At 33.1% G+C, this 25,210-nt stretch overlaps 2 protein-coding genes across 2 annotated transcripts; one reads left to right on the top strand and one right to left on the bottom strand.

Annotated features, from left to right (window-relative positions):
- The first annotated feature begins 293 nt into the window (after positions 1 to 293).
- LOC107994071 (NAD kinase 2, mitochondrial-like) lies at positions 294 to 5,623 on the top strand. The gene is made up of 6 exons (XM_017050835.3): positions 294 to 544; positions 1,284 to 1,610; positions 4,031 to 4,115; positions 4,205 to 4,292; positions 4,599 to 4,769; positions 5,397 to 5,623. The coding sequence occupies exons 1-6, from the start codon at positions 294 to 296 to the stop codon at positions 5,621 to 5,623; spliced, it is 1,149 nt and encodes a 382-aa protein (XP_016906324.2).
- A 13,090-nt stretch (positions 5,624 to 18,713) lies between these two features.
- Positions 18,714 to 21,138, bottom strand: LOC107994061 (uncharacterized). Its single transcript, XM_062076902.1, has 3 exons — positions 20,830 to 21,138; positions 20,351 to 20,514; positions 18,714 to 19,810 (listed from the first exon to the last, which is right to left on the bottom strand). The coding sequence occupies exons 1-3, from the start codon at positions 20,997 to 20,999 to the stop codon at positions 19,596 to 19,598; spliced, it is 549 nt and encodes a 182-aa protein (XP_061932886.1). The 5' UTR covers positions 21,000 to 21,138; the 3' UTR covers positions 18,714 to 19,595.
- Positions 21,139 to 25,210: the final 4,072 nt, after the last annotated feature.

The following is a 25,210-nucleotide window of genomic DNA, read 5'->3' on the forward strand; positions in this document are numbered from 1 at the left end:
ATTACACGATACGCCGGGGTGTTTGGTTTGAAAGCAACGAGAACCGAACAATCTCTTGGTTCAATATTTAATATCATAACGAAACCAAACTAATTTCCCTCGTTTAATTAGTATTGATCCGAAGTGACTGAGCCGCGCAACGCTCCTACAATCCTTTTTTTTCACCCCTCCCCTCCCGAATAGTATAACCCCCAAATTATCGTCTAACCTTAAAACCATTTCGAGAACATTTTTTTCGTTTTCCCTCTTTTTTTTTTCTTCGAACACTCTCCTCGCGTTTATTATTAATCATCATGAGATTCTTAAATTACCTGAACAATACTTATCGGCCTCGAAAGATCTTGTGCGTGTCCAAATTGACCTCGTTGGAGTACCTGCGATCCCAGAATTCCGATCTGAACGTGGATCAAATATTGTCGAAGATGAAGGGAGAGGGCCAGAATCCGGATGATATCCTCGCCGAGCATCAACGACAGATTGCTTGCGAGCAAAATCTGATATCGGTCCTCAACAAGCTCGACATCAGTTTTCGTATCACGAAAAGGTATCGGCAAGAGTTATTACGTAATATACTTTAATGCCCGATGAAACAGCTGCGCTTGTGTAGCAACAAACGTAAGAAGAGAGAAAGAGGAAGGATATATAAGATGGAACTTACCTCCAGAAATGTTCTTTCCCCTCCCCCTCTCGTCCCGTTCATACACGTTCTCCATCTTTTTATTTTATATCTTCTTTTCGGTGAAATTAATCTCGGGTGTTAATTAAGGATAACCATGCTTGAGTGGATTTGTTATCTCTCTGTAAAATAACAGTGATAATTAAAAAGGGATGTAATTGGGAAAATATTCACGTTTCTTGGCCTATCTCTCTCTTTTACCGTCTTTGCTAAAATTAATTCGATAATTAACGCGTTGTTAACTGCTCGAGGTGAACTCTGTGGCAATTAATTAAGTCTAAAAATTAGAAAAGAAACGCAAAGTTAAAGATTAAATATATACGTATTTCTTTTTAAGATAAAATTTTAATCTTTACTCGCCTTAAAATTTTCGAATTCGACGTATTATTCTCAATTAATTAAATAAGCTTCTAAAAAGTATATATAAAGACACTAATAATAATCCTTTAAAACGATAATCCGTTAAAAATATCGATTTAAATCATCGACAAGCACTATAACAAATTCTTTTCTTCTTCTTCTTCTTCTTCTTCTTCTTTAAATTCACAACAAAACTCATTCTTTATTATTTCTTTATTCTAACATTTGTATCTTTTACCTTTTCCAGATTGGGAATCGCGTCGAGATTCATGAATTGGGCAGACTTGGTGGTCACGATAGGCGGGGACGGCATGTTCCTTCTAGCCTCGAAATTAATTACGAACAACACGAAGCCCGTATGCGGGATTAATCCAAATATCTCGAAGAAGAACACTTTCACGCTCCCTTCGAAGTACGTGACAGATATCGAGAGCATATTCGAGAAACTGTACAGAGGAGACTACGATACATTGATGAGGAGTCGTATAAAAACGATAATGGTCGGGGAGGGACTTTTTAGACGACCCTTTCATATACACGAGAAGAGCCGCGAGTTCGGGGAGAAAAGACACAAGTAGGTTGCTCGTGGAGGGAAGAGAAAAACTTATTCCCACCGATCTAAGTTTGTCCTTGATCAAAAATCAATATGCGCATTTTTATTGTTCGTCGTTGATAGGAAAATTTCCCTTATCAACCTTCACCCTTTTTCCTGATATTCCTTTTCGCTTGAGACAATTTCAGAGATTCGAATTCGTCCAATTGAATCAACATATTAAAATCACAGATCTATATTTCGACGAACAATTAAAGATGTTCCGTATTGATCCACCGTTTCGTCCAAATCAAACGTTAAAACGAAAAAAAGAAAAGAATGGAATCTGTCTAGATACTTGTTTCTCTCCTCCAGTCCAACGATAAAATTATAATTTCATGATGTTATTAGCGAGAGAGAGAGAGAGAGAATTTAATATATTTTCTTATTTTCATTGACTCAGCTCACATTTCGAGTTTCTACTTCCGGTTCCATTTCAAAGATTAAACTTTACGTTGCTTCAGCGGTTCTCCAAGACTTTAAATTACATCGGTAAAAACGATAAAATTCCCCGGGCAAAGTATCTTCCCTCCCTTTCTATCCCGAACGACGAATCGCATAACGGGGCAATCTATTCTCTTAAGTTTTAAGCAGAGGTGTACGTATCGCCGATTCTGAATTTTCATAAAGGCCGTAATGCGTCTTCATTTCACAGCCCGGTCCTCTCCAACGAGTAGTTTCGAGTTATAACCTCTTGCACGCCCGGAACTTCGGCAGTTATAACTTGTAAATTACAATAACCGTGTAGTTACGACTCGTGCAAAGAAGTCTTAACTTTTTAATTATATATTAAGGAAATTTTACGAGAAACCGTAATTTATATATATATATATACATATATATAAAAGAAAAAAAAAGAAGGGAAGGGGAATTGGATATCTTTTTGTTTGGAGAATGAAAATGGGGGAAGAAGAGGGGCGAATTGTATATCAGTTTTATTTTGTTATACTATTTTGCTTGTTTAATGATTTTTTTGAACCTTGCTCGAGGAATGGTAATTTACAGAAGAAGAGAAAAAAGTATATTTCTTAATTGATGTAAACAAATATTGTTCGAAGAATGTGGAAGTTTTAAATTGAGTAGTATATAAAGAAATCGTAATTTACAAAGATTAAAAGAAAAAGGAAGAAGTTAGTTATTTTTTTAAGTTTTGTTAAGTTTAAAATTATAATCATATTAATATTTGAAGTAAAGTTTGTAAATTACAATCTATAGAAAAATCAGCATTACACGAAAAGAAAAAGAAAAGGACCAAGTGGTTTGGTTTTTATTTAAATAATTTATAGAAAGAAAAACAATTTTCAATCATACTTTCCATTGTGATTTTGATATTCGTTATATATATTTCATAATTGAATTTATCTATTTTAAAACATAAATTACAAATATAACGACTTACTTACTACGTGCAATGACAGATAATTTACGAGGAACCATGATTTATAGGAAAACAAATTTATCAAAGAAAAATTGCGCGCGATTGTTACTGTGATAAATGCGTATATCAAAACATAGTTATCGATTGGCCAAAAAAATCTTCTGGCTTTATTCTATAGCCTAACTTGTACAAATATACATATAATATCCAATACTTGGTTTGAATATTGATTACTCGTGCGTTATCTTAATCGAATTATTTCCGGTCAAAGCTTTTATTTGATTATCATTCATTATGTATTTAATCTAGCAGAACATTGGTCATACCTTTGATAGAAAATTTTACGAAATTTAGCGAATAAATATTAATAATAATTTATTATGGAATTTTCATTATATGCATATATATTTTTTTTCAATTTTCACTACCAATTTTTTCATTCTTCCTTTTATTTTTACATCTTTAATAATATAATATCTTTCCTTTTGTAAAACGTGTTGAAATAATAAGCTTAAAATTATTTATTTAAAGAAAAATTTCATAAAATGAAAATGTCATTAATCTCATTCACTTACAAAAACGAGAAAATCGATCTCAAAATATATACAATATCCTCTCTGTCAATATCAACGTTATTATTATTATCAATTAATATTATCATCAATTATCAATTATTCATTTTACACAGGTCAAACCATTTATATCGATATTAATATAATTATATCATTGGTGCAATTTCGTTACTCCTTTGTTGTTCTTCGTTACCTTCCATTCCTCCTCTTTCCCTTTTCCTCCTTCATTCTTTCTCGTTAATGTCATTAAAATTAAATACTCATTTCTCTCGAGCACAGTTGCTTCGCGTATTCTTATTCCTTGAACGAAACTCATTCTCTTCGCCACCTTCGTTTCCACGGTAAATGGAAGAAAAAAAAAAAAAAAAAAGAAAAAAGGAACGAATGTAAAACATCTCGAACCATTGATCAATCTCATTAATTGCTTTAATTAAAGTTAATTGAATTCTCAGAGTTCTTACACGATCGATACAAAGGAAAATAGAGGACTCCCTTCAACCCCGTGAGAGGACCTTACCTTGGCTGGCGTTAAACGAAGTTAGTTTCACGATAAATTTAAAAAGAAAATATGTACGGTATATAAATATTGAACAATTTTTTCGATTAATGCTCTTGGTGTAATTTAGGTGTTTATAGGGGAATTTTTGGCAGCAAGGCCAATTACATTGCTCCTTGATATCGAGGAACAAAAATCGTACAAAATTCGATGTTCAGGTACGTAAATGAAGTAAAATTATATTGTAAATTATTTAATGAACTTTTGATTTTTTTTTCTTTTTGTGTTTTTTTAATTTAGATTTTGTTTTGTCAAAAATTTTGAAGGATCGAATATTTGTTAAAAAGGGTAAAAAATAAAAATTAAAGCAGGATAAACATAGATGTATGTACAAATATAACTTCTTTGAACGATTTTATTGATATAAAATTGTCTTTCTAATTGAATTTTCTTTTATTTCTGGTTATTTTTATTTTTTAAGTGATAAAAATTTTTAACATCCATTCGAATTCCTCCTCGTTTAGGTATGTGCATTTGCACAGGCACGGGTTCCCGATTTTGGTATAAAGCTATAAACATACAGTCGCCTGAAACTGTTGAAAAAATCGTGGAAATTGCAACCGGCCAAAAGCTAAGCCGCCGGGAAATTTACAAAATACTGAACAAATATCATCGAGCTCTCATCTATTCTGAAGGTAATATTGAATTGTTAATATATAATAACTATCGTAATAAATCAAATTTTGTTGATTTATCAAAATGATCAATTTAAGCAACATGTATATGAAATATATATATTCAAATGGGTTTTACTGTAATTTTTTAATTCTAAAAATTTTTTTATATCGTAAAAAATATCGAACAATCGAATTTTAACAAGATTTATCAATCAAAATATATCTTTGATCGTAATCCTTTTTCCGTGCATAATGGAAATAATTGAATTTAATATACGAAATATTTACTAAACATTTAATTTCATTAAAATTGAAATATTTAATTAAATGAAATATCCTGTACAGAAAGAAGAGTTATTTTAATGGAGTTTCTATAATTTGCAATGTTTTCATTTATTTCCATTTTAATTAACTCGAGAATCCAATTAAAAGTATTTATAAAATTGAATTATGGGAACATAAAACAATATTGCACGATATTTATAGAAATTTGAGAATTGTGTTTGTTTTAGAGAAAATTTTGCGCCTTAATTCGAGAAAACGTAAGAAAAATTTAAAGGGAAAAATTTAATCGCTAAATTAAAAAATAAAAAAAAATATATAGACCAAGATATCGAGAAAAATAATTTCAACAATGCTTTTCAGAGGATTTAAACATGACGTACATGATCCGCGAGATGTATCACAATTCACGTTGCGAGAGAAACAATTGCCCGAGCAAACAAAAATGCAACAAACTTTCCGTGAAGTCTTCTGGCTTTGATGCTGGCATCATGATAGACGGAAGCATCTCTATGCCTTTCAACGATGGGGTTGTCGCCACTTTCGAAATCAAACCTGAATATTCGTTGAAAACCATCATTCTCACATGATTCAGTTACCATAACCCTTAATTAATCGAACATAATCGAACGAAGTGCAGATATTTGTAGAAAAGTTATTTAAAATTGCAATAATCTTGCAAAAATTAACGTTATTAATGAAATTTAAAAAAAAAAAGAATGTTCATCAAATATTCGCATAATGCACAAAATTACAATTGGCATATTTGTAAAAATTTTTAAATCTACGATTATTATAGCGATAATAAATTCTTTTTGCTCCATCTTCCACGTTTTTATCATTCACTTTATCTCGCACAAATTATATTAATCTACAATTCTTCTTTTCGTAAAGAGAAACGGAGCAAAAAAAAAGAGGGACCTTTTTCTTTTTTTTTTTTACGATCTTCTGGTTCACCCGTTAATGCAGCCCGATTTCTTATTTATCTCTAATGAAGGAGGCGTAGGGCAAAGTAACAAGTAATTGCGCGCATTTGTTCCGAAAATGAAGGAAGTCTGAGGGCGAAAGATAGGAAGAGCCGGTTATTTTCCACGGCAAAGGGCAACCTGCTCTTTTTCTTTTTACAACAAGAGGGAGAGTGAAAATACCTTTCCAGCTCCGTTTTCCGTTTCCTTGGAAGGAAGGCAGCCACGTCCAGACTTCCATTAACCCCGTAATTTCGGTTTCGGCTGAACCGCAGACACCCCCCTTCAACCTTCGAGATCAGGTGTTCATACTTGGCGCCTGTGTGTGCGAGTAAACATGCAGAGATACTTACACAATCCGCAAGGTATACAAGGATGGTTTACTTGCTGCTACTCGTCCAATATATGTGTTCTTCGGTTTCGGTATTTACCATTAAATTAATGATATTGGATTAACGCGAAATTGTGAAATTTTGGGGGTGGGTTTGAATTCGACGAGCTCGTTCGTTTCTTTGAATTATGTTAAATTGAAATTTGATCTCTTTAGAAAATGAATGCTTCTCAAGGAAAGAAGGAAAAAGTATTTGAAAAATTTCGAGGCTCGTTGAAAGATTCTAAAATTCTAAACAGCAGAAATTACAAAATGGAAAAGGAAGGCGTATAAGAAAGATGTATCTAACGGAAATAAAAAGATACGTGGCTCTGTTCCAAACTCCAGTGTAATACAGTATACGTTTCAGTAATACAATTCCAAGAGCACAGAAGAGGACGACGATATTAACGTGATAAAAATAATTGAAGAGATTACAAAAGTATGAGAATAAAATCATTTTATTCTTTCGAAGTTTAATCTAATTTTTTCAAATTTTTTATTGCGTGTTTCAATCACATATTCGTCTATGATATCAAGTTAATAATAATTAACAGAGATCAAAATAAATTTAATAAATCCTGCGTTTTAAAATGAGTCTTTCCTGAAATTATATGTGGCTGAGACACAGGATACTGAATAAAGTAACCTACCACGGACATTTTCGGGATGGGCACGTAAAGCAAGCGTTGTAAAAGAGTGGAAAGGGTGTAAAAGTAGGCTTTTATGCGTATGCGGACAGAGTGTGCCAAGAACTTTACCGTTATTAAAATTGAACATCCAAAAAATTGCCATTCTGCACAACTTGCGACGATAAATTCTTTGCGATATTAAAGTGCACACGTGCTCGTGCACGGGATATTTCGCTGGAGTGATTGGATAACCCAATTAAAAAATCTATTTTAATTACATCTAAACTATAGAAAATTGTGTACAATCGATATTGAAAGGAATCAAGAAATTTTTCTCAATTTGATATATCCAATTTGAAAACGCAAAATTACTCTTCATACGCAATATCCACACTCGTTAGTTTCAAGATTGATTTGATGATCTAAAACCTGATCACGATCTCATAATTTCAGTTCTAGAAAAGCGAGAATGAAGATGAAAGAGGCATAAGAAAGTGTTGAGGATGTAATTAGGATAAATTTCGAAAAAAGGAAAAATTCGTATGATCGTTAAGTTATTGAAATAGATTCTCAATCGGGTGTCTGAGGGGCCAAGAGCCAGTCTCATTAATCCCTACGAAAGACCCAATCCGTAAGAACAATGGAGATCCGCCCCAGACGGACTCATCGAGGACAAACAAACGTACAGCCGACCAAGAACAACGAACGACATCGGCCAACCCTTTGTACTTCGTAATTGAACGCCGTTGTCTTCTCGGCAGAAGTTTTAGACGCTTCCAATCCTGTAAAGATTCGGCTAAGGGGAGGATCTCGACATTTTACGAACTAGAGTGAAATTTTATATCGTTGAAAGGATATTCGTAATCCTTTCTTTCTTTTCTTTCTTTTTTTTTTCTTTTTAGTACACGTTTATAACGTTTTAATGTATTATAATATTTAGAAGGATTAAGAAACAGATCAATCTCCCTTTTCTAATCTCTTTTTTGCTTTCAGGTGAAGGGAAAGCTCAGTAAGATCCTTGAAGAAAAAAAGGAAACTAGTTCGTTTGAAAGTGAGGTTTTAAACGAGATGTGAAGAAAACTGATGGGAAGACGTTATTTTCTTACGGTTCGAATATATATTTAATTGGGAACACATAATATAATGTCCAAAGTTTGTCGAAGAAAGGACGAAAATGGTCTTAAAGTGCACTCGTTGATCGCCCTCTCGACATTCCTGCACCGCATTAATGAAGCAGTATCGTATCTCGAGCATTTCGAGAAACTTTCTGGAAACTCTAATAACTGAAACGGAATTTAATAAAGCACAGTGCGAACGGCGTAATTGACATTTCGCATTCTATTTGCGTACGTCGGGCGGAACATTCGACCCGAATGAACTGTACCCTCACCTACTGCAAATTCTCCGTTTTATCTTTGTTTTGTCTTTCCCTCGAATTTATCTCTTTCTCTTTCTCTCTTCCCCTCCATTATAATCGTCAAATTTGATATTGTGGACGTTCACCAATATGAATAGTAAATTAAATTAGGAAGAATAATCTGTGAAAAATAAATAAAATTTCGCTTCTTTTAAAATAAATAAAAGTACGATTAGCTTTCGTTAGTCAACAGATACGTCGAAATTTTTCTTACTGTTACAGATAATGCAAAAGATCTTTGGAAGAAGATGATGAGTAAATTGTGCGTGGCTAAAACGTAAATATTGTAGAGATATTTTTTATTTATCTATTCTATTCGAATCTCGATAGAATTCAATGGAAATTATAAATTTAATTGGACAACTAATGAAATCTCTGAGTTCCATTGAATTTTTGAATCTCTAATTAGAGATCCAATCGAAATCTTGATGATCTCAAATCCTTGAGCCCGTTCAAACTTTCTTTTGAATACAGAAAAACTCTCGTGCGACCCTTAAAATCTTCGATCTTTGTTAGAAAATGATCTGGTACATCATCCATTCGTACATATACATTTGATAGACAAAGGAACTTTTCAACGTTTCAACGTGAAAAATATTGAACACGATCTCTATATTTCGAACAGAGTTTAGCTAACAGTGCACTTTATAAAGTTATGAAAAAAGCCCGTTCAACTCGAAAATTAAAAGGATCAATCTAAAATTCATAATCAAAAAATTCTCCATCTTTGAACTTTAAAAAATATCGTATAACAATCGATCTTGCCTCGGATTAAAGGATAAATTTTATTTTCGCGCATCTACCTTGAATTCTCCTGATATACTTTCTTTTCCCCAAAGTGCGTTACATCACCAATCAATCCTTCACTAACCCTTTAATTTGTACCCTCTAAACGTCAAAAAAAATAAGAAATAGATCCTTTATAACAAGATTTATAAATCTGCTCACAGAGACGAAATATCTCCAGCTCAGAGCTCGATTCCTCGACCCCTCCTTGTTTCAAGAACAATTGATCAACTCTTGATCCAGTTACGCCTTGATTTCAATTTCTATTTCCTCGGTTAACCTGTCCACCGATACCGATACCTTCGAGAACCGGTTAATGGACGTTCGAAACCACATAAATTCTTCTTCAATGATAACCAACCGGTTGGCCCGAGTTCTCTTATCCGGAGATTTACTTCCTTTCCCTCCCCCTCCTTCGGATAGGTAATAGTGGCCCCGCGAAATTTATTTGCGGATTCGTGGTGAAACGTTAATTCGAAAGGGTCGGAAGGAGGGGGTGGAACTCGAGTCGAACTCGAGAGGGAGGGGAAATGAGAATGACGGAGGAGAAGAGAGAAGGGAAGGGAAGGACAGAAACAAAGAATGGTAAAAAAAAACGGAAAGGACCGACGGGAGATTTCGCTAATGTCATTTTTTTCAGGGCAATGGAAAATTCTTTCCTCTTTAGCGTTTTAATCCGCCTGCGTGCCTGTGTAATTTGATTCATTCTCCGTTCCGCTTCTTCTTCTTCTTCTCCTCTTCTTTTCCACGGATGAAGGCTTCGCACGAAAATTTGATGGTTACGGTAATCGGCGGGAGAGGAGGAGGAGGAGGAGGAGGAGGAGGAGGATGGATAAAGGGAAATTGGAGCCGTCGCTGTTGGCAAGGAAACAAAAGCTAAACGAATCCCGATACTTGCTACAACGCCTCCCCTTCACGTCTGAAAACGGCATTCGATGATGCTCTGATGCCACTTATTTGGAGGATTATGTATTTTAATGATCGGAATTTCGTTTCGACATTGGGGAAAAACGAGCGAAAAATGTTTATTCCAGTTTCTTAAGATGGAGAAATTTTTTTTAGATGAAATATAGCAAATTAGAAGTTGTATTTAATAATCCTCTTTAAAATTCTTTCTCCTACAAACGATGCTTTTTATCACTGTTCGTGTATGATTCTTTAATTCAAGATTATTTATCGCTTAACAGGCGTGTATATACATTTCGTTTATCCAATAATTTAGATACGTTTCAGGTGATCTGAAATCTCACGAGACAGATACATATAATCCTCTCGCTTTGCAAGTCTCAGTGATTACACAGCAAAGGAGGATACGAGGTTAACAGTCTGAAGAGATAGCTGCGAGAAGGGAGATTGGGAAAAAGATACGGTAGGTAAAGAGGAAAGAAAGAGAAAGGGAGGTTCATTTCCCTTTCGCCGCGATCGATGAATTTTGAAGGCAAATCGTGGAGAACGAAGCGCAAGAGATCGAAAGAGGTCAAACGATATCCATCTCTCGTTTCTTTCTCAACCGCCGCCATTACCATTACGCGTTTTACCATTTCTCGATCTCCCCCTCCCCCGTATTAGTATCGGCCCTCCGATTTTCGAATAGTAGACGACGAACTCTCGAGATTTTATCGAGGCGGAGACGTTCGATCGGGCGGAAGGAACCGGAGATTGTCACGCAAATGAATTTGAAGTATTGCCATTTTACATTTCCACCTGTCTCTCTCTCTCTCTCTCCCCTCCTTCTTTCTGATTTTCCATTATCTTACCTTTCGTTTCGCCATCGCTCGTCCACCACCACCATCTTCTCCATAAACGATCACCCTCCCAATCTCTCTCTCTCTCAAACACGCATCCTCTCCCTTGCACCGTCATTTGTTTCTCGTTCCCTTTCTTTTTATCAAATCCCCTATCTTCGCCCCTACCAACCAAAGCAGGTGTATCCCCTTCTCGCCCATTTCTCTTTCGTTCTCGCCCATCATTTCACCCCCACCCCCAAACGTTTCCCCAACGTTTTCCTCGCTCGTTTTCGCCGCCTCGTACAGGTGCGCCACCCTCCCGTTGCACACCCTCGTGTCGCCTCTACCCTCTCCGTGGCCCACGATCGATGCACCTGGCCGCATTTGCAAGTTTCAGCGACTGAACGGAATCGGTGGAGACGACAAATCGAATGGAAATCGGAAATCGCAATAAGAAAAGGACGAAAGTGACGCGATTCTTAGGGGTAGAGGGGTGGAGATAGACCATTTTGTTTTGCTGCCTTATCGAAGTGACGGGGTATTCGGTTTGCCGACGAGCAGCAGCGGGAATATGGATCGCGTCAACCTTCTTCTTTCTTCTTTTCTTTTTTTTTTTTATTATTTTTTTTTTTCCTTTTTCGAGAGACAGAGACGGAGAAGGAATATCGGGTGACCGAGTTTGAAAATAAAATCGCGCGGAACGGTGGTTTTGGCGTGAAAATGATATGAAATCGAGGGAACTGAGAATCGTTTCTTTGATTCGATTAATGAAAAAGCGTGAAGCTGAAACTAGGGTTTTTTAGGATAGATTGTTTTTTAGGATAATTTAATATAGGGAGTGTAAATTTTTAACAAATATATCAAAGGACAATCGGATTAAAAAATATCTGTAAGAATTTTAAATTTAATTATGTAAGAGATTACGTGTTAATCTTCTTCGTTTCGATTAACTTTTATTTCTATTATTATCGTTATTCGATAACATTTTAACCTACAAATCATTTCCAAACTAATTATATCGAAAAAAGAAAGTTCGAATTTCTCGGCACTTGTACGTAATAATAACGGAAACAAGAATGACGTTCAAGCGTCCTCGAGAAATCAATTTATAAGCGGTTACCATCTTCGTGGCGGCCTTGCCTCTCCCTTGAAATAACTCGATTCATTTCAGACTTGCGTATTAAAACTTCTTTCGATTCTACGGAGTACAATAATATTATCAGTTAAGTCACCTTCCTGTCCACGCAGAAAATTTCCAGTAAAAGATTTCAAAAGATAAAGGAGATAGTTTTTCTAGAGAGAGAACGATTGGAAGAATATGATCGTTTTTAAATTATTGAGAAAGATATTTTTCTTCCAGATCTTAGATGTCTTTTCTATCTCTTGATCTGTTTGCTTATAAAGATTCATAAAAGGTTTATCGATGAAAGAAATATAAGATTATCTTAGACGATAAAGTTATCATAATTTTATTACCCGAATAATAAATTTCTTGTTTTAATACAATTTTAGAATCGAGAAAGAACCCAAGAGAAATATTTAAAATAAATTCGAAAACTGAACTATCCTAAAACATCGTCTTTCTTTTACTAAGGAAAATTCTCAACCTATTCGATTTATTCATATCTTTTCTTTTTCTTCAGAAGAAAACTGATGCTTTCCATCGTTTTATTTCAATTTCATAAACATATATCGAAAATTCAAATCTTTCTTCGTAACCAATATATACATATATACCTCTGCAACTTTTTCCAAACAATTTCATTTGCAAATAAAATCTAACAAAACTATATAGAGCAATAATGTAATAATTATATATCGATTATAACACGATACTAAAAATATCCCAGATTAGTACATTTTCCAACCTTCTACTCCTTTCTTAAATAAAACACCAACTGATTTTAATTTTCCAATCCACACTGTCCAAAAATTCTCTCCAAATCTCCAAATTCTCTTCAATACATTCGCTAGTCTCGTTACTCATTGCCAAATACCCAAATACATTCTCTCTTATTTCTCCCTCCCTCCGCATAAACCATACGAAAATATAAATCATAGACAAATTCTACCCGCAAAATCGTCGTCACGCTTCGTCGCGAAGGTAGCTAACTTCTCGAAACACCAGCGGTGGCCGAGCAATCGTTCCAACACCCAACCACATAAATATTATATTCCCCGATAATACCGGCCGCTATAAAACTCGGCATTAATCACCGAACAAGAAATACCACCCTCCGGCCGGCGTAGACACAAAACGACCACTTATCCCCGCCGGGTTTTCTACGTTTTCGAAGCCTGCGGCTGTTCCGCAACCTCGTAAATCGTCGTTGCACGAGAGACGAACGGGGTGGAAAGAAAAGGAGAAAAACTGGGGCCAGGAATAAAAGGGAGGGGGGAGCACTGGAGAACAAATAAAAAAGGGAAAGCCGAAGATAGGGAGCGAAGGGGGAGGTTTGATAAAGGGAGGTGAAGTGGTCGAGGGATGTGAAAACGTAAAAGAGAGAGAGAGGACGTAAGTACCTTGAAGCTCTTTCGAAAAACGGGAAACGAAATGGGAGGAAGATCGCGGAAACGGGTCAAAGGAGGAAGAGGAGGAGCTCCTTCGAGAAAATGGGGAATCGTGGAAGTGCAAAAGGTAATGGGGGATTGGAGGGGGAGGGGGAGGCTAGCCCTGTTTTGAAAAAGAAACGTTCACCCCGGCGAAATAAATTGACGGGGGTCTGTTTACACTCTCGGGGGGAGAGAGGGATGTTTTAAAAATTCGTGGAGTACGGGGAAATGGGTCGGAAAAATGGTGAATGGCGAAAATAAAAGGAGGAGAGGAGGGGGGTTAGGTGTAACAAGGGTTAAGTTGTGTTTAATTAATGACTGATTGAAAGCACAAAGAAAAATATTGCCACGCGCCTGCCAAACTGTTGATATAAAAGAACTCTCGTTTTGAGCTCTCATAAAGAATGGTAAGAATGGAGTTTTATGTCGTTGATTAACTTTTTAACTTGTCATCTTTTTTTTAATTGGATTTAAAAAAAATTACAAATTACTCGTTGTTTCGAATAGAAGATGATTGATTTTTGATTTTTGATATTTTATACGATTTAATTGTTATTATGAAATATATATGATAAAAGGGAATTTATAATCTTCGATATATCATTAGTACGATCGTAGTAAATAATATTCTTTCAAAAATAAACATATTTATAATTTAACTTAAAAAAAAACTCGATTAAACTCTATTAAAATTAATCAAACTTTAAACCTCTATAACTCCGAAGATAATAACTTCCGGTCAACGAGTAAACGATCGTTAGAAGCGTGGATTCTTTCCCTTTAAAACGCCTTTTCATTTATCTCGATACGACTTCCGGTTCCCGAGATATGATCGTGTAAAGAAAAGTTAATTTTTAATCATTTACCTTAAATCTAATCAAATTCTATTAAAATTAGGAAAACTTTGAACTGTTATAACTTCGAGGATAATGACTTCCGGTCAATGAGTGAAAGATCATTAGAAGCGCGGAATCTTCCTCTTTAAGACGCTTTTTCATTTATCCCGATACGACTTCCGGTTCCCGAGATATCGTCGTCTAAAGAAAAGAGTAATTTTCGATCGTTTATTGTTCGCATCCTTGTCGCTTACTCGGACCTCTCGCTCGCGCCTCGTCTCACTGACCTATCCCAAATTCCAGACAAGCGACAGACGCGATTCTTGGAAATAGTACGCACTTCCAGAAAAAAAATGTAGGTCACTGGGCCGCGGACTCATTCATAATCTTAGCATTGTATTCAGCATAGACACTTTAAACGCTTATATCTCAGCAACGAATCGAGATATCGGGATAAAACAAAAAAGGATTTCAATGGGACGCTTTCCTCAATTTCTTGAATGGGTTTTGATCACAAAATTGTTTAATTCTTTCCGTGAAAAATTGAAGAATTTTACATGAATGTGTAATACAATATAATCTGTTTTTATGATATTAGATATATAGATACATAATTTAATTATATTTTACATAATATAGTATTTCTTTTTATATATTAATTGATTTTTTTATATATATATATTATTTGAATTCCATACTTGTCTTGATTCTCAAATTCGATCCTCCAAAAGTGTTCCACGAATATATTAACAATCGGTATATTTTTCTTTTATATTTTCTTCATTTCCAATTGAAGAAAAATATATTAAAGAGTGTATGAAGAGTTTTGATGTAGAAAACACATAGTTCGGGACAGTGTAGAAAAATAGAATAACAAACATTAAAGTTTCAAAAGGAAATACTAACAGAGGTATACTTTGCGTCTCGAGGAATAAAAGTTACTTTCCATTTGTTGGTCTTACTTCCTTCAATAATGTACCTAAAGATTACGAAACCAAGAAAATCTAGAATATCCTTTATTTCCTCTTTACATAAACACGAAAGAATTTTTATTTTTCCGTAAAAATTTTCGATAAAAACAATTTAAATTTTGAATTTTAATAAGAAACGACTTGTATATGTTCCACTTGTACTTTACTTACACAATATCTTTTATTACAGATATGTTAAACGTTACAAATATATAACGTTTGATTAAATATTTACAGTCAAATAAAGACAACTGTAAAGATCCTTCTTTATCTCGATATTATTATCGAATTTAGATAATAAGGTAACCCTTTATCACTGTAATTTTTGTAGTGTGTTCATCATATTGACTATCAAACTTTTAGTTGCCTCATAGGATGCGCTCATAATACTGCCAATCCTGTGAGAAATGCCTTCTGTTAGTGTGCTGTAAGTCTGTGAAATAAATCGTTCACCTTTATAAGAAAACCTTCGACATAAAGGAAAACCTTCGCTATTAATCTACGATCTCAACATCTAAAGTGCCGATCGAGTACGTGTCACCCGTTTTTATTACGTAATAAATTATCAAGGCGTAATCTGTCACACTTACTTCTTCTCGACGGAGAAAGAAAGATTCCTCGATTCTGTTACACCTAAAACATCGAGAACATCGAAGATCGACCAGATTGCCAACAAGCCGAAAAATATTTTCATTTCGTTTTGCATATTGTATGTATTTTGATTACACTTGCCATAAAGTTGTAAAATACGAATTGGATTGCACTAAAATTTTTTTTTTAAATTTAAAATATAATGAATTCTGTTCAAATATTTGATTTAATAATTCAAATAATTGAAGTAAATGTAACAACGCTGTAATTTGGTCTGAACATCGAAATTAATCATTCGTAGTCTTTTATTTCAAAATAGTGATTCCTCGAATTTTTTGTTCATTTTTCTTTTTTTTTTTTTTTTTCTAAATCGATACACGATATTGCTATAATATATTGCGTGAAGGATGCGAAGGAAACGATTTTTCCTTTTCATCTTTTACTATTTATGATTGTTTGCACATTAATTAAAAAAAATTAAATTTAATCAATTAGACGTATATCTAATTGTTATTTCTATTCGTTATTTATTTTTTTAATTCTTTTTATTCGTATGCTCGAAAAATTTATAACATTTTTATGCTTTTTCCATTAAGCCTCTTACATAACAATAATTTCAATCATTCGTCAAATATTAAAATATCTCATCTCGTTCACGAAGATTACCATTCACGCAAACTTTGACCTACTATTGTTGATTTGTTACAATTTAAATGTATGAACAATCAACATGAAAATTTCCCCAGACCGCGTATGAATTAAAAAAAAAAAAAGTAAAATAAAATAAAATAAATCGCTTTTATTTGCAATATTTTTATTCGTGTTATCCATAAAACGCACAAAGTTTTAAACATCGAGTATCAATTTTATCAAACAATCCATCTACCGTTTTAGTATTGGATGGATATAGTAAGCCTTCACAAATAGGCAAACACGTGTTAGCCATAAACGTATGAATACACAAAGCAAACGTCAATTGCTTGCAAACATATACCAGGCCATATGAGATATATTCATTCGACATACGATAATTGCAAGCTAGCTAATCAAATAATAATAATAATTATTATATTAAGTGTTAATGCAAATGGAACAAATTTCCCGTGGAACTTGCAATCGAATTTTCATTACATCAAATTTAATTTTGCGTAATTTTGTCCTTTTTTCCATCGATCCTCTATATCAAATAATATTCTCACACGATAGTAATTTTATCTCATTTTGTTTCGTCAATCATTTTTATAATTATTGATATAAACTTTCGTGCGTTAAAGAGGAATGATGATCGCATTGACGAAGAAAAAATTCAGTTCAATTTCAGAAGAAGAAATTAATCGAAGACATCACCAAGATCCATACCATTTAATTTCTTTTTTTAAAAAATAAGTTTCAAAAATAAGCTAAAAAAAATAATAATGAAATGGAGCAAAATCACAGCGTCGTTGAAATAATATTCTATCCCATAATTAATAAAAAAAACTTGTAATATCTCGAATAATCTAAAGACCCAACATCTAATTTGCACGATTCCACGCATAATTAACCTTCATTAAATTTGATTAAGCGATAAAAATTGCAAATCCAAAAGCGATCAAATTTTTAAAAGATCAAAGATCCTCGGCCTTAAATAAAATTTATATTAACACTTAAATAAAAGAAAGGTGTATCAATGATAAACACGTTCTGCAGTTCAATTTATCTCCTTCGTGGGAACGGTGAAGGCCTGTAAAATAAAAAAAGTCGGCGTGGATTACGGGTGCAGAACATCGTCGTAGATAATCTCGACACGGGTTAGGAAATTCCTACGGGAAATACAATGCATTGGGTGAAAAAAAAAGAAAAAAAGGAAAGTTCACGTCATGAATAACGGAGTCGCGATATAAATAACGAGGCAGTGCTAATTTAGATCCCTGAAGCGGATAGAGCCGATATCAAAGGTATTTGCTTGGTTGGAGGCGGGACGTGCCGTTTCAGCCATCGTGCTTTTGTCGTAGATCAAACAGGATTTTGCTTCCTCTCTTTTTCTCTTTCTTTCTTTCTTTCTTTTGGCGAATCATCGAAATCGTCTTTGTGTGTTGCATCGTCGTTGGACGTGGAACGTTTATCGCGGCTGGATATGCCGCATTCCCTCCTCGACCAGGGGAGGGAAAGAAGTAAAATCGTGGGTTGTGTAAAATCGTGCTCCTGGAAAACTGAAACTTACGATTTATTACGATCGAGATTAACTGGTATGCGGCAACCGTGATTAACGCGAGAGAGATTTGTTGGCCGTGTGAATTTGGAAATTTCGAATAATGGATTTTGTTCAATCGTTGGATCCATTTGTATATCGTTATTGGAAGAATTATTGGAATGAACGATTTGTAAATATTTTAAAATTGTAGATGGGAAATATCTCATTTAACGATGTATTATTTTGAGTCTGAAAGTTTTAGGTTCAAGGATAAGGTAAAAATTTTGAATATTTTGGTTTGGATGAATGAATTTTAACTTAATAAAAATATGCGTTGTAGATTAATTATTTTTGTAATATAATAATGTAATTGTTAATTATTAATCTTGAAATTTATGGAAATAACTATACGTTTTTATTTTCGCTTAATTCTCAGATAGACATCCGCTCCATTACGATCTTTTGTTAATTTAATAATTATGTTTAATATATATCAACGTAATTATTTGAAAATTTATCAAAATATATCCATTATTTTATTCTATTCTCGGAAAATGCTGTAAAAGTAAATCGAATTTTATTTATTAATTTAATAAAGAACAATATCAATAATTAAATTGTTAAATGTTTATCAAAATAATAAATATTCTTACTCAAGATGATTTGTCCAATTTTTATTTTAATTATTTCATATATGTTTAATCGAGCAGCACAGAACTTGTCAGAAATAATGTATCCTTAATTAAAATTATCAGATTGACATTGACTATATGGAATAGATGAAATGATTTCCTGCTTGAAAGATCCTCGATCGTTTTAGCTCAGCCAGACCTGCAATAGAAAATCAATGTTAATATCATTTATTATCCACAAATGTGAGAGACATTCTCTTGGCAAAATGTAAATTAAAAAAAAATTGAAATATCAAAAAGGAGGAGGGATAGATTAATTGCTGGGATAGAACAACGTCGCTGCGAATTAATTACGGAAATATAATCCGGCGTGACTTAATTAGCCAGCTGAAACCAGTCACGGAGAAGGAAATGAAAGTAAAAAGACCGGAAATCTGGTGAGAAAGCAGCGTTCCAACGATGCAGCTGTGCGACAGCTGAAATTAATCAATGTAATACGTTGCGTCCAATCATTCGATATTTCTAATTGGAGAGCTCGGTGGAAAAATGAGACGATGATTTCTCAAACATAATAGAGTAGACAAATATACATATTTCATTCATTCGACTTTATTACAATAGATTTTCTATTCATAATAACTCACAATTTTTTTTCTGAAATTAATCATAAATCTTAAATTAATTAAAGAAAATTAAACACTTTACTTATTTTATAACAGGAAACTTCTAAATTCCGACTCAGAAATTCGTTTATAAATATTTAACATTGCAGTAGAAGAATAACGATAAAATAATTCAGAATTATAAAATTGAAACGTTTGGAAATCTTCCAATACATTCTTTATTAATTTATTAATTATTAATAACAAAATGATCTTACCTTTCCAATATTTCCTTACCGAACAAGAGTTATCCATGAAGATCGATACCAAAAAGGGCTCGAAAGGAGAAGGGCAATGTCTTGGGAAGGGAGAATTCGCTCCTAAACATCGGCAACGAGATATTGGCCAGCATCGATTTTTGCGCGTAATTCTCCGCGTTCCAATCGCGATAACGTTTGCCCACAGCGTACTTCGATTTGTCTTCCACTTTGTTGTAAACCTCGTTGCAGAAACAGTGGGCGGCTATCGAAGCAACGTTTGCTTTCCTTTATCTCCGATTTCGATCGATGGAACCCGTGGATATTATTACATAGGAATGATCATTCGTTTGACGATGAAAGTGAAATGCGAAATGTGCAGCTGTAATTGGACGAGCAATGGATGTTAAAAATATTATTAGCGCGTTGAAATTGAGGGGTGGAAGATAGGAGGCGAAAGTTGATAATATTTTTCTTTAAATATCTTGCTTAATATTTGAAATAAGAGATAATTATTTTTCTCTGACGTTGTGATAAATGATACGTTTTAAGTCTGAGTGATAGTGGAAGAAGGATGAATGGAAATATCTTTTGGATGAAACAGTGAAACGATTATGAAACTTTTTAAGAATAATAAAAATAATAAATCTTTGAAATCTCCCCCGTAAAGCCACTCCAACATTCGCTTTATTACGAAAAATGGGGAAAAAGGAACAACGAATCGTTAAAGGGATTTATGAAATGCAACAGTCGGACAAGTTCGCGTGACTCGAAAGCAAAAATTAATTTTCTCGAACGAAATTACCTGATACGACTAAATTGTTGCTTATGTGAGAGCGCCTCCACAAATTTCCTCGTGCTCCTCTTTTTTCCTTCTGTAAATACCAACGTGCCACGGAAATACTCCAAATTCTGCGTCGAATCCGTTCACGAACAGCGTGTTGCCTCGTGAAATGAGTATTCCGCATTCTGAAGCCAATAATGAAATAAATTAGAACAAAAAGTGAAAAAAATAAAACAAACGATATTAAATGAAAGGAACGTTAATTTATGAATCGTGTAATTCTACGTAATATCTTAAACGATATTCTATATTTAAAAAATTTAATCTATCTAAAAAAATATATATATCTATATTTCTTTGAAAATTTTAATTTATTCGAGAAAAGAAACTGTTGGAAATAAAAAATATTTGATAGATGTTTATATATTTTAAAATTTATATTTTTAATAATTAGTTTTTGTTTAAGTTAAAAAAATAAAGTACGTAAAAATCGATATTACATGGAGGAAATTGGAAGAAACGATGGTCCACATGATCCATCTTCGAGACAAGTGATTGCACGAAATGCTGGATCACCCATCACAGGCAATTTGTAAGACGATTTGCACGACAAATTCGCTATCGTTCCAAGTTTCATTCGATTGGATCGAGATACATTGTTACCTTGCATAAATAAAATATTCACAGTACTATTGTTTTTTGGATCGCGTGTTTCTGTTTTAAAATTATGAATGAAAAGTGCGAAAAAAGCATCATTAAACTGGCATATAATACGTATAATATAACTGGCGATATTTAAAATTTTATTAATTTAAACTACAGTCAAATATAATATTGGATTATTCATATATAAGGAGAGCAGAAAAATTGAACGAATAATCCAAATAATATATCGAGGGATATAATAATTAATCAATTAATTTATGAAATACTAGTGAATTATATATATTTAATCCTGTTTAATTAATTACATTTTAATTTCGATGAAGCGAACAAATATTCCCGAATTTAAAATCAATTTTACGAAAATCTATGCTATTATTTGAGTCAGAAATTATTGGTAAACGGTAGAATCGGTATATATTCGATATTGTATATTGAATTGATCGATCCCATTTGTATTGTAATACATTTCATTAAATGAATTTCTCTGTATTTCATAAAAAATTCAGTTTCAATAAATGAATTCATGAGTTCGATATTCGTGAAGAAATACACATTATTAAATAAATTATATATCGTCAAGTAATCTTTAATCCTCTAATACAAATATATTTACTTATTTTTAATTCTTTAGATTTAAATCATCTAACAGACCAATTTATATTTTCGCATTAAATCTTTAATTAATTTCTGTTAAATCTTGATTTAACGAAAGACAAATTACATAGCTTATAATTGCTCAAAAATATAAACTTGCACGAAAACGTGCAATTCTTACGTATATACGTATATCGAAACAAACCAAGTTATTTCTCGTAAAATAATAAAGAAACATAGATGATTTCTCAATTCTTTATCATTAATAGAACGAAAGGAAACGCTTAATTCTTCGTTAATAAAAATAAAAATAAATTATTGTTAATTATTTTTTCTTTTTTTCAACAATTCAAGGATCGTCGATTCGAAACTTTTATCCGTACCAATTTTTCATTGATCCGATTCAATCTCCAACAACAATAAACTCACCTGAGACACCTATCGCGTACCATTTCATCATCGAACGCAAACGGGAAGGCCAGTTCCGTTCAAAACGTAATTTTCCCGACAGGTGTAAGTCAGAATGCTGCTGTTTCTAGAAACTTTATCCCCGTGACGCTTGGAGCAACCACAACCATCCAGTTTGTAACTTCCACCTTCAGGCTGCTCGCAGGAAGGACGCAGCCGTTTTCCGGTCCCCTACGATGTCCGGCCACGAATAATTAACGGTGTCGTAATTAAACGAGCGCAAATAAGAGAATAATTGAATTCGTTACGGTCGGTGATTGTTTCCTTAACCGTTTTCTTACTTAAGTTTCGCAATTGCCTCGTTTTCCACCTCGTGATTTTTTTCCATACCTCGAGGGATATTTCACGAAGGGATCTCGCGTAATATATTTTTTCTTTTCTTCTTTCGTTAAATATTTTCTTCCGCGATTTCTTGCGTTGTATATTTTTGCGTTGAATTAACTTACTTTTTCACAGTCGTGCTCGTCACTCGAAACATCGCTACAATCGAATTTATCGTCGCACCTCTTCGTCTCCGGTAAACATTTTCTGTTTCCACGACGGAAAACTTGGTTTCTCCTGTTTTTTTTCTTTTTTTTGAAATGACAACAAACGTTGATTACATGTTTGAAGACATGTACGTTTCCGTAATATTGGTGTATTTCGTCTCGAACCTCGTGGAAAGGTTTGAACAATTTTGTTGGAAAATTTCTTATCTTACGAGAAAAGTTCTCGTTATTGAATAATTTTTCGATATTTGAAAAAACATATTTTAATAATTTCGATCATTGAAATATCTCGTCTAAATAAACTTTTTATTTTCTGACAATAATTTACAATATCACTTTCTGTGTTAAAATTTCAGGTTAAAATTTAAAATAAATAATTATAATAAAAAAAAAGTTTTAAAAATAATACTCATAATTCGAATAAAACAAATTTTTCCAAATTTTAAAATTTCCTATAATAAAAATTAAGAAGAGAGATATTTCACGTGACGGAAACGAAACTAACGGATTCGTGGTCAAATTGCAAGCGTGCACTTGGAGCTTCGTGTTCGTTGCAGAGTAGAGTTTCCCGTCGGTAATCTTGGCCGAGCACGTTTGTCACTTTTAATTAACTGAAATTCATTTGGACAATTTGTATCGTCGAATATATTTCATATAGGCGGAAACTAACGCCTCGATCCTTGGGAATCGGGTTTCCCAAAACGCCATTGATACCGTATCGCATTTTGCGTTTAATCGTAACCCGTTTTATTGTTCATCTATTTACCGTACTCTGCGCCACGTTCATTACGCGATCCCTTTCAGTGACAGACGATTCATTTAATGCAAAAATTGCTTCGATCGTTATCCGCGCATTTGCGGCGAGATTGCTTTTACGATTGATTTTATTTGAAATTAAAAATCATGGATGGAATTTTCCGTGAAATGAATATTAGGATAATTATTATTTCCGTGAGGAGCGTCATCGAGAAATTAGAGAAAAATTGATAGGAAAAGAGTAGTATATTTTTGTATGATTCGAATAGGATAGAAATTGTGCAATGATTTTACAACCTTGTCTCTGTTTTAATAATTTTTTCTGAAAGATTCTGCTGCGATTATCAAAATTCAAAATGAAAGGAAGATATAGAAATGTTGAAATACATCTTCATTGGTAAGATAAAATGTTCAAGACATTGACGCAATATCCAATATTCATTTCATGCAAATTATAGAATATATATATATGTATATAGTACATCCGGATAGATACGCGGCCATTTATTATACTTGAATATTCAGACAGACTTATCAACCTGTCAAACTATAGACCAACCACATTTTTCATTTTACGCTTAATCAGAAATTAAAATCTATCATTCCTCTTGGCACATCTTTTTTCTTCGATTCGATAATTTCATTTTCATACGAAATAAAATTTAACGTATTTACTAATCATATTAATAAGAAAAGAACTTTCTTAAGAAATATAATAGCTTTTCTTTTTTTTTTTTTTTTTCCTTTCACGAAGAATACATCTTAATACACGATATTAAATAACCAATAAAATACGAAGAAAAAAAAATCCTCTTCAAACGAAACAAACACTTCAATACGTGTTTTCATATATTCATGGTGTAATGGTATGTCAAACAGTCGTTCGTCTTCAAGAATAGGAACTAAAGAGGATCGCTATCGATGTTTCATCCCATTTCTGCAAGAGATAATATAACACCGATTGCGGAGGATTCATCTACGATATGGAAACAGATGTTTATCGCAATGTTCCAGCATTTCCAGGGAAGTTATTAATTCTGAATGAAATTGTTTGACGATAATACGAAATTTGTTGCGCAAGACAGATTGCGATTGCGTAATTCTCCACGCAAATCTCTATCTCCATTACATCACGTGTGTACTTGTGTCTATCTATGAAGGGATTTGCGTTCATTGTGTTTGTTTGCCATAATGATTGCCATAAGCTTGAATACACGATCATCATAATGATTGTATATTCTTGTACGTTATTACATGGATAGAATGTTTCAATGTTTCTCTTTTATAAAAAATGGATATTAGTTAAAAAGAAATTATAAAGGGAAAGAAAATTTAATCTTTTCAGAATTGAAGATATTTTTTTTAGAAATATTTCATCAATTATTCGTTATAGAAACGTATTATTTCATAAAGTTTTCTTGATATAATGTATTAAAATTTTAGGGCATATTTTCATCTTGAATATATTTATTTATTATTATTTATTTAATAAGTAATTAAAGTATTATCATATATGCATATATACATTGAACGTCGAGATTTTTAGAATACTGGGGTACCGTATTATTTTTTAAAAATCTAATTTGTCATTTTAAATCAAATAATTGGATAATAGGCTTCAAGAAATTAATTAACACGATACCAAGATTTTGCAAGATTGAACATAATTGTTTTTCTCGATTTAATAAAGCCAAGCTAACGTAACGTTAATATAAAAATTTCCCTAGATATTTGAGGCACGAATTGAATGCAGTCACAATGCAGTGTATTTTACGAAACAAAAGAGAATTTTATTTTGCTTAACAAGCAACGATTAAAAAATAAAAAACGTTTAAAAAGTTGTAAATGACAGAAAGTCCTATTTTTTGGTTTCTAAATTTAATTAGTGAATAATAATTAAAAAAAAAAA

This window comes from Apis cerana, linkage group LG6 (assembly GCF_029169275.1).
Source record: "Apis cerana isolate GH-2021 linkage group LG6, AcerK_1.0, whole genome shotgun sequence".
NCBI lineage: Eukaryota > Metazoa > Arthropoda > Insecta > Hymenoptera > Apidae > Apis > Apis cerana.